This window comes from Gossypium hirsutum, chromosome A07 (genome assembly GCF_007990345.1).
Source record: "Gossypium hirsutum isolate 1008001.06 chromosome A07, Gossypium_hirsutum_v2.1, whole genome shotgun sequence".
Classification (NCBI taxonomy): Eukaryota; Viridiplantae; Streptophyta; class Magnoliopsida; order Malvales; family Malvaceae; genus Gossypium; species Gossypium hirsutum.
In genome coordinates this window covers 7,142,893-7,152,323 of record NC_053430.1, presented here as the reverse complement: position 1 = coordinate 7,152,323, position 9,431 = coordinate 7,142,893, and the positions used below count along the sequence as shown (strand labels likewise).

Here is a 9,431-nt window from a genome sequence, read left to right as displayed (position 1 = left end):
ATTTTTGCCATACACTTGACACTCTTTTTGGCTTATTTACTTGTTTAGTCTTTTCAATTTTCTTTATTCTATAATTAAACTTTCACACTTCATTCGATTTAATCCTTTTATCCAATTATCATTAATTTAAGCTAATTCACTTAATTAAACTCTAATTAACCACTCGATTAACTTCATAAATATTTTTAATAAATATTTACGAATCCATTTTTCAGAAATGGAAAAATTCTAGTCATTACAATAAATATATGTTTATTTTTGAAGCCATATTATGACATGGTAAATTGAACTAAATTTAGATAGGTGCATGTGAATTTAATTCTATGTTTAAGTGCTCATGAACTAGGCAAATCGATTTAGATTTGGTATGTTTATAATTTGGATTAAAATGATTCTTTGATGACTTGTTTTGATGATATGAAATGTTTGAAATTTCTGTCTGTTTGATCTGTAAATTCCGGTAATACTCCGTAACCCAGTTCCGGCGAGGGATACGAGTTAGGGGTGTTACACTATCTCCTAATGAAAAATGGATTATTTACCATTTTGAACATTTGGCTAATTGTAATTTAAGTCTCTAAGCCTTTGGTCAATTAAAAACTTATAATAATTAATTTTTTACAATTTAATCATTATATCTTAATTAAGTAATTAATAGGCCAAATTGATGGGCCAAACATCAATATTATTTTATACTAACTTTGTAAATATTCGTATTTAATATTTTCGGACTCGATTTACGGAAATGAAGTTCTGAAACTGTCTTTTTCGGCACCACTAAAAACCAGGCTGTTACAAAAATAGAAGAACTAAATTTCTAAAAATAAAAGTATAAAGACTAAATTTAAAATATATAAAGTGTACAAAGACCTGAAATATATTTTAATATTCATATATATACCTTATAATTTGACCTAAAAATAATTAATAATTAACCCTAAGGCTGAGCAAGAAATACCGAAAAATTGAAAACCTACCTAAACCAATGTATTTGCACAGTTTATGTAATACAAGTTTAAAAATTACAGTTACCTGAAATTGAACCGAATTCTATTTTTTTTCTAATTTATAATTAATTTTAATTTTTTATGATATAAAATAAATATTTTATATTTAAATTAATGAAAATAATTTAAAATTTCTTAACAAATATTATTTTTTAGAAATATTTATGAAAAATATTTTGAAATATTATCAAATAATATACAAAAACCATAAAACAACATAGACGAAGCCAAAAGTTTATCTTTGAGGGGCCAAAATTAAAATTTAAAATTTAAAAGGGTTAAAGTACTTTTTTTTAATATGGTTGTCAGTTTAGAATTTCAAAGGGATGAAATTGAAAAAAAAATCATCTTTAAAGAATCAAAGAGTAATTTTACCATTAAATTAACTTATAATTTTAAAATTTAAAAAAAAACTAAATTAATAATTTACTATTTTAAAGGCACTTTAATGTCCTACCTATAAACAAAGCTTATTTTGTTAAAATAAATTTAAAAATTCTAAATAAAAAATAATATAAAAATGGAAATAAAAAATGGAACCGAGCCCAACAATAAATAATTCAGAAAATTAAAGAAGACCCAATGAATTAACCCAACTCGAACCTAGAGACACTCACAGAGGGGAAGATCGCTTTAGTCCGTGCCGTGTAGTAAAGATGCCACGTGGACTCCAAAAAACCGTAGCCTCCCTATATATATTATTATATCCCTTCTTTTTCGATCCCTTCTTTTCTGCCCTCATCCATTTCCTGTTTCTAACAGATTATCCGACCCGAAACTTGGATCCGACGACCCTTTTCCTTTGATCTAGGGCTCCATTTTCCTTTCTTCTTCACATCGCCCTTTGTTTTCGTGAACTGGAATCCCAGCTCCGGTTCTTAGATCCGGTTTACTCCTGTTTTGGGCTTCAGATCCGGGCCACAAACAGAAGGGATCGGATTACGTCTCTTTTACTTCATTTTTTTTGGAATCAGGTCTTTTTTTGCTCATTCTTATCTTCTTCTTTAGTTTTTGCTTTTTGTTGTTTTTGTTTGCCGTTAACTTGTTTGGTTGCTCGGAAAAATGGTGGGAAAAAATGAAGTAGAGTGTTCAGTGTAACCGTTACGGTTTTTAATAGAAGACGATTTATCTTTACTTAGTTGACGAGTTTTTATTGTATTCTACTGTTTTGTTTTCTCAGTTGCTTTTAATTTTTTTTAAACTGCTACTCAAGATTTGTTTAATTAATTGTTTATTCGAATTGAACTTAGTTCATCAGATAACAGTGTAATACTTAGTCGATGTGATTGTATTGTATTTTACTGTTTTTCTTTTTCTAATTGCTTTTGATTGTTTTTCACTTCTAATCCAAGATTTCTTTGATGAGTTGTTTATTCCAATTGAACTTAGTCCATCAGATAACAGTGTAATACTTAGTCGTTGTGATTGTATTGTATTTTACTGTTTTTTTTTTTCTAATTTGCTTTTGATTGTTTTTCACTTCTAATCCAAGATTTCTTTGATTAGTTGTTTATTCCAATTGAACTTATTTCATCAGATAACAGTGTAATACTTACTCGATGTGATTTTATTGCATTTTGCTTTTGGTTTTTTTTTTCACTGCTAATCAAGATTTCTTTAATTAGTTGTTTATTCAAATTGAACATAGTTCATCCAAAAACAGTGTAATACTTAATCGACGAGATTGTATTGCATTTTACTGGTTTCTCTCCGTTGCTTTTGAAGTTCTTTTACTGCTAATCGAGATTTCTTCAGTTAATTGTTAATTCCAATTTACCTTAGTTCAACAGAAAACAGTGTAATACTTAGTCAGATGTGATTAATTGCATTTTGCTTTTGATTCTTTTTGTTCACTGCTAATCAAGATTTCTTTAATTAGCTGTTTATTCAAGTTGAACATAGTTCAGTCAAAAACAGTGTAATACTTAGTTGACGAGATTGTATTGCATTTTATTGGTTTCTCTCCGTTGCTTTTGAAGTTTTTTTTCACTGCTACTCGAGATTTCTTTAATTAATTGTTTATTCCAATTAAACATGGTTCATACGAAAACAGTGCAAACTAAGAGTATTTTACTTGCAGGTTGGTGAAGAGTAAATGGCATCGGGTGAGGGATTTCTTACTGATGAACAAAGGGAAGTCTTGAAAATAGCGAGTCAAAATGCGGAGACCCCTTTACCATCTCCTGGATTGTCATCATCACCCAAATCCCCTACTTCGTTGCTTTCCGATCACCAATTAAAGGATCCTGCTGGTGGTAAGGCACCAACTTGTGGTGTTGGAGTGAGGCATGTTCGTCGGTCTCACTCAGGGAAGTTTGTCCGTGTAAAGAAAGGTGAGCCTTCTTACTGCTTTGGCTATTTGATTTCATTTTGGTTTTATAATTATTTTTATGTATACCTAGGTTTTCTTTCATCATATTGTATTGTTGGATAAGTTGCATTCAAATCAGTAACTGGTGAAGCTGACTTTTACTAAATAAAGTAGGGTTCAAGGGAAAAATGGCAGAGTACCAAAAAGTCGTATAAGATTGACTACTCATCATCAATTCACCTTAAATGTGTAACTTGATCGTGAAAGATTTATTGAAGTTACTGCTGGACGGTGTGATATTTGTAATTTTTGTAGAGGTTGGTATGCACCTTTCTTAACTTGCTGAGCAAGTAATTCAGAATGATTCCTATTATATGGTTTACTTACGCTGGAATTGTAGTTAGCAAATTGGGGCCTCAGTAAGATGAAAATAGTTTGGGGAAGTTTCAAATTTTGTTTGTTGATTTTATACCTATAGGTACATTAGCACTTAAAAGCGTTTCATCTTGTGTTCTATTATCCCATGATTTGGGTTTCTTCTCTCCCTGTAATTCATTTAAGCTTAATGGTGTAAGCTCGGATTGACTTATGGTGCTATGCTGCTATGCTGCTTCGCGTCTGCATTTTTGTCAAAGAACTTAGCTGAAATGTAGGAGAGTCACCAAGGAGTTTTTATATTTTTTTTTCTTACTGATTAATTGTTATCCTCCTTAATAATGTTAAAACAGATGGTGCTGGTGGAAAGGGAACATGGGGGAAACTGCTTGATACTGACAGGGAATCACATATAGATCGAAATGATCCTAACTATGACAGTGGAGAGGTATTTGTATCTTTTAGTCTGTTGTATTTTTCATACTTGCTTTTTTACATTTCTTTATCTGGTAAACCACAGTTGTTCATAGAGTTAATGCCACTTGTACCCGCCGTTGATGGTTATTTGTTAATAAGTTCTGATGATGTTTAATTTATTTACCCTTGTCTTTGCCAGGAACCATATCAACTTGTTGGTTCAACTATTTCTGACCCTCTAGATGAGTACAAAAAAGCAGTTGTCTCGATAATAGAAGAATATTTTAGCACTAGTGATGTGGAATTGGCAGCATCCGACCTCAAAGATCTTGGCTCAAGTGAATTTCATCCTTATTTTCTTAAGAGGCTTGTCTCCATTGCCATGGACAGACATGATAAAGAGAAGGAAATGGCCTCGGTTTTGCTTTCTTCATTATATGCTGATGTCATCAGCCCAAACCAGATTAGGGATGGTTTTGTTATGCTTCTCGATGCTGCGGATGACCTTGCTGTGGACATACTGGATGCAGTCAATATCCTTGCTCTGTTCGTAGCTCGTGCTGTGGTTGATGAGATTCTGCCTCCAGCATTCCTCACAAGGGCAAAGAAGACACTTCCTGAATCTTCCAAGGGATATCAGGTTCTTCAAACTGCGGAGAAGAGCTATCTCTCGGCACCCCACCATGCTGAACTTGTAGAGAGGAGGTGGGGTGGTAGCATTCATGTCACAGTTGAGGAAATGAAGAAAAAGATTGCTGATCTTTTAAGGGAGTATGTGGAGAGTGGTGACACATTTGAGGCCTGTAGATGTATAAGGGAATTAGGTGTTTCGTTCTTTCATCATGAGGTTGTTAAGAGGGCTTTGGTTCTTGCCATGGAAATTCAAGCAGCAAAACTGCTAATGCTGAAACTCCTAAAGGAAGCAGCTGAGGAAGGGTTGATAAGTTCGAGTCAAATGGTGAAAGGGTTTGCTCGGTTAGCAGAGAGTCTTGATGATCTTGCCCTTGACATTCCATCTGCGAAAACCTTGTTTCAATCCATTGTCCCCAAAGCTATATCTGAAGGATGGCTTGATGCATCATTCTCAAAGTCCTCATGTGAAGATGGAGAGGGTCAAAGTGAAGACAAAAGATTGAGACGGTACAAGGAGGAGGTTGTAACTATAATTCATGAGTATTTTCTCTCAGATGATATTCCGGAACTCATCCGGAGTCTTGAAGATCTAGGGTTGCCTGAATTTAATCCTATTTTCTTGAAGAAGCTTATCACTCTTGTCCTAGATAGGAAGAACAGGGAGAAAGAAATGGCGTCGGTTTTGCTCTCTGCTCTTCACATTGAAATCTTTTCAACCGAAGATATAGTGAATGGGTTTGTCATGCTTCTGGAGTCTGCAGAAGACACGGCCTTGGATATTTTGGATGCTTCGACTGAGCTTGCTCTGTTCTTGGCAAGAGCTGTTATCGATGATGTGTTGGCCCCGTTGAATCTTGATGAGATAGCAAGCAAGTTGTCACCAAATTGTAGTGGAAGTGAGACTATCCGCATGGCACGATCACTTATAACCGCACGCCATGCTGGTGAGCGGCTCCTCAGATGCTGGGGGGGTGGAACTGGCTGGGCTGTAGAAGATGCAAAGGACAAGATAATGAAGCTCCTCGAGGAATACGAAAGTGGAGGTGTTGTAGCTGAAGCTTGCCAATGTATCCGTGACCTTGGAATGCCATTCTTTAACCACGAAGTGGTTAAAAAAGCACTAGTGATGGCAATGGAGAAGAAAAACGATAGGATGCTGGATCTGTTACAGGTATGTTTTGACGAAGGGCTAATTACCATTAATCAAATGAGCAAAGGCTTCACCCGAGTAAAGGACGGCCTTGATGATCTAGCTCTTGATATTCCAAATGCAAAAGATAAATTCAGTTTCTATATGGAGTATGCCCAGAAGAAAGGGTGGCTTCTCCCATCCTTTGGGTCATCCGTAATGGAAGCTCCATCAATCGCCACAGCACCCTGAGATATTGATGTGCTTCTGTCTATACAATTTCTTGCGTATGCTGTTGCTGTTCTGGTACTCTCCATGCTCATAGCCATCTTCAAGTTCGATTTCCTCATGTTTTTTCTTTTAATTCCTTTTTCAGTGGTCATCCGATGGGAGATTCACACATCCCGGCTAGCCATTGTATAAAGTTGGTTCTTTCCGTCTGCTATATCGAAATAGCTTTAGGTTCGTATTCTAAACAGTGTAGCATGTTGGTTAGGAAATGATATGATATGATATGCGTGCTGGTACTTACCACCATATTATGATGGCATATGATGGTCAGGATGATGGTTGTATACTTCCAAAAAGGATCCATATTAATGTAATGCTCCCATATTAATCTTTTAATTGAGAAAGTAAAAAAAAAAAAGTGTTGGGGACGATATTGAGTTTTGGTAAAAGATGAAACTATGGTTGTTTTGGATCGAGAATTAATCAGGGTATTAATTCGAAGAAAGAGTACTAGACTGGTTGACCTGTAAAGCAGTATGAGTCTGTTGGATTCGTCTCTAATTTAATCCTTCAGCCCTCAAGTTTTTGTTTAAGTAGTTTTTTATTTTTATCAATCGTTCTCACCACCCAACTGCTCTTCTTAGCAGGAATGAGGGCTTCCCCTATTGCAAAAAGTGATGCGTGTATTTTGTCTTCATAATTTATATTCCTACAAAACATCAAACGTGTATGCATATCTCTATCAATTAATGAGCATGCAATACTTATACCTGTTTGTCTCCGTTTTACTTCTATTATTCAAGTACAATTATAATCTCAAGGTGGATGTTTTTTAATCTCAACTCTCTATTTGATGAAAACTTTATTGACTTTATACTTTTATAATTTGAAAAGGCTTTATTCCACAACCGTCCTAACTCCATTGCTTTATATATTGTACTGTCCACCCTTTCTCCTGTTCTTTTAAATACACATTCATTTCTTTGAAGCCAAGTGTTCTATAAAATACTCGCCATTGATTGAATGATTTCATCCTCGAGTGGTACCTCTTGAGCGTTCTCTCGCCTACAAATACGAGTTGTTTTATGTAGAATTAAACACCTAACATCATAATCATCAACTTCATGGGTTTTGATATCTAAATTTGAGCCAGACCAAATAGCTCTTGAGAAAAGGCAGTGGAGAAACAGGTGATTACTATCCTCCTCATTCGAGTTGCAAAGGACACAGTTCATGTCCACCCCATTGATTCTTCTGCCAATCTCTTTTTTGCACGGTAACCCGTTAACGCGCACCTTCCATAGAAATAACACAGATTTGAACGGTACTTTGATTTTCCATAAATCACTCCAATCTTGCTTAGGCCAATCACAATGAAAGGATTGTCGATCTTGTATATTCAGATCATTTAATAATGCCTTGTATCCTAATTTCCTAAACTCACGATGTACTCCCCATCATTTGTGAACTTCCGTACCTGCAAGTCTCTACCGGCAAAGATAGAGAAAGATTTTTGTATCAAGTTTCTTTCTGACTCACTTTTCACGCAAGTGTTTATGCGATTCAAATTCCAATTTCTATCATCCTGATTTATCATTGTTGCGAAATGATCATCCATGTGAACTGCAAATTGCGAGCTGCAAATAACGAACTCACCAAATATGCAAGCTCTACAAAATTGCAAGCTCACCTGCTAGCTGTTCACTCTGCAAGTTGCTAACTTGCACTGAAACAATAATAACTTTTTTATTAGAAATTGTAGCAACTGGATTTAGACAAAAATCAGCCAATAAAAAAGAAAGTTATATGAATCTAGTCATTAGATTAAGTCAATATTTTATTATTATTTTCAGCCTATTTAATCTTTATGATTCATGTAATCTTCGTATAAACCTTTCATGTTAATAAAACAGTAGTTTATCCTGTTTTCACTCAATCTTTGATCTGTTTTTGATTCTGGTTCAATCCTTCCCTTCATTAAATATCCAGCAATCATGTTCGTCAACATCATACTATCAATTTCGCCTCCCTGTAGGGGCATATCCTTTTCGTCCAGCACACCATTTTCAATTTTAAGATCGTTCCCACTCCATACTTGCTAATCAAGACCTTTTTTACACAGATTATTTCCATGTAAAATATTTTTCCAAATCCACGAATCAAACGGCTTAACTTGAATTCTATCAAAGTTTATATTGCGACAGTATTTCTTGACAATTGTATTCTGAACAATCGAGTTCATACCTCCACGTATTCACTGTACTTGTTTCGCTACTCCAAATATTTACCTCGTTCAATAAGAACCTTTATTCCCAAAATTTCCCTTAACATTCTCTTGAATCTATTATGATAGTTCCTACTGACCATAAGTTTCGATTTATCAAGATTTATGATTTGACCTGACAGTTGACAGTAGTCGTCTACAATCCTTTCGACAACCCTGCTTCCTCTAAATTGGCTCTGAAGAAGATGAAACTATCTTCTGCAAAGAACAGGTGAGAAATAGGAATGCTATTTCTACTCACCTTAATTATCCCCTCCGCTCTCATCAACACGCATGAAAGAACATTATGACGTAGAATGAAAACGTAAGGAGAAAGAGGGTCACCTTGTTTAACCCCACGCTTCGGGAACAGATGTCTCAATTGGTATCCATTGATAAGTAATTGAGAGCTTATAGACGATATGCATTCATTAATAATATGGATCCATATACTATTAAAGCCCATGTTCTCCAACACCACCTAAACAAAGTTCCAACTCAGCCTGTCATAGGCCTTATTCATATCTAATCCTTCTCTTCCATATAGTGTTCATGATCTTCCCCCCAACTATTACATTAACATGAATTTGTCTATAGCTGACAAACACATTTTGAAAAGGAGAGATGAGATTCTTAAGAGTAGGTTTCAACCTGTTTACCATTATTTTGGAGATGATCTTGTAAATGGTTGCGCTCAAACTGATTGGTCTGAAATCCCCGGCTGTAACATTTTGCTCCTTCTTCGGTATGAGAACTATGAATGTCTTATTGAGTTCTCTCAGCATCCTTCCCTTATCAAAAAAAAAAATTTACCGCTGTTTCCACAAGGAACCTTATGGTGCCCCAATTTTCTTCAAAAAAAATTGCCGAAAAACCATCAGGATCTGGGCGCTTTATGAGGCTTCATTTAGAATGAAGTTGCTCTAATTTCGTCGCTAGTAACCGGCACATTGAGAATTCATCATCTTTTTTCGTAATCTTAGTCAGGCTCAGCAGCTTAAATACATTTTAAAGGAATCTTTCGATCTATTGTCTTCATAACCAAAAATGTTGAATAAAATGTTT

General features: G+C 34.9%; 1 protein-coding gene across 3 annotated transcripts; it reads left to right on the top strand.

The window, feature by feature from the left end:
• The first annotated feature begins 1,731 nt into the window (after window positions 1–1,731).
• LOC121232066 (MA3 DOMAIN-CONTAINING TRANSLATION REGULATORY FACTOR 1) lies at window positions 1,732–6,872 on the top strand. Of its 3 annotated transcripts, none has more exons than XR_005930274.1 (5): window positions 1,732–1,981; window positions 3,088–3,340; window positions 4,047–4,141; window positions 4,310–6,334; window positions 6,751–6,872. XR_005930274.1 is itself a non-coding variant. In XM_041117440.1 (4 exons), the coding sequence occupies exons 2-4, from the start codon at window positions 3,103–3,105 to the stop codon at window positions 6,122–6,124; spliced, it is 2,148 nt and encodes a 715-aa protein (XP_040973374.1). In that variant the 5' UTR covers window positions 1,732–1,981; window positions 3,088–3,102; the 3' UTR covers window positions 6,125–6,534. The 3 variants fall into 3 exon arrangements, 1 of the variants encoding a protein (XP_040973374.1); XR_005930275.1 differs by having other exon boundaries at window positions 6,748–6,872; XM_041117440.1 differs by lacking the exon at window positions 6,751–6,872 and having other exon boundaries at window positions 4,310–6,534.
• The last annotated feature ends 2,559 nt before the right edge of the window (window positions 6,873–9,431 follow it).

Bases quoted from the DNA above. Each gene is read 5' to 3' on its own strand.
- LOC121232066 (XM_041117440.1), top strand. From the start codon at position 3,103: ATGGCATCGGGTGAGGGATTTCTTACTGATGAACAAAGGGAAGTCTTG. The intron at 3,341-4,046 runs GTGAGCCTTCTT...ATGTTAAAACAG, and splicing joins GTTTGTCCGTGTAAAGAAAG to ATGGTGCTGGTGGAAAGGGA. The intron at 4,142-4,309 runs GTATTTGTATCT...TGTCTTTGCCAG, and splicing joins CTAACTATGACAGTGGAGAG to GAACCATATCAACTTGTTGG.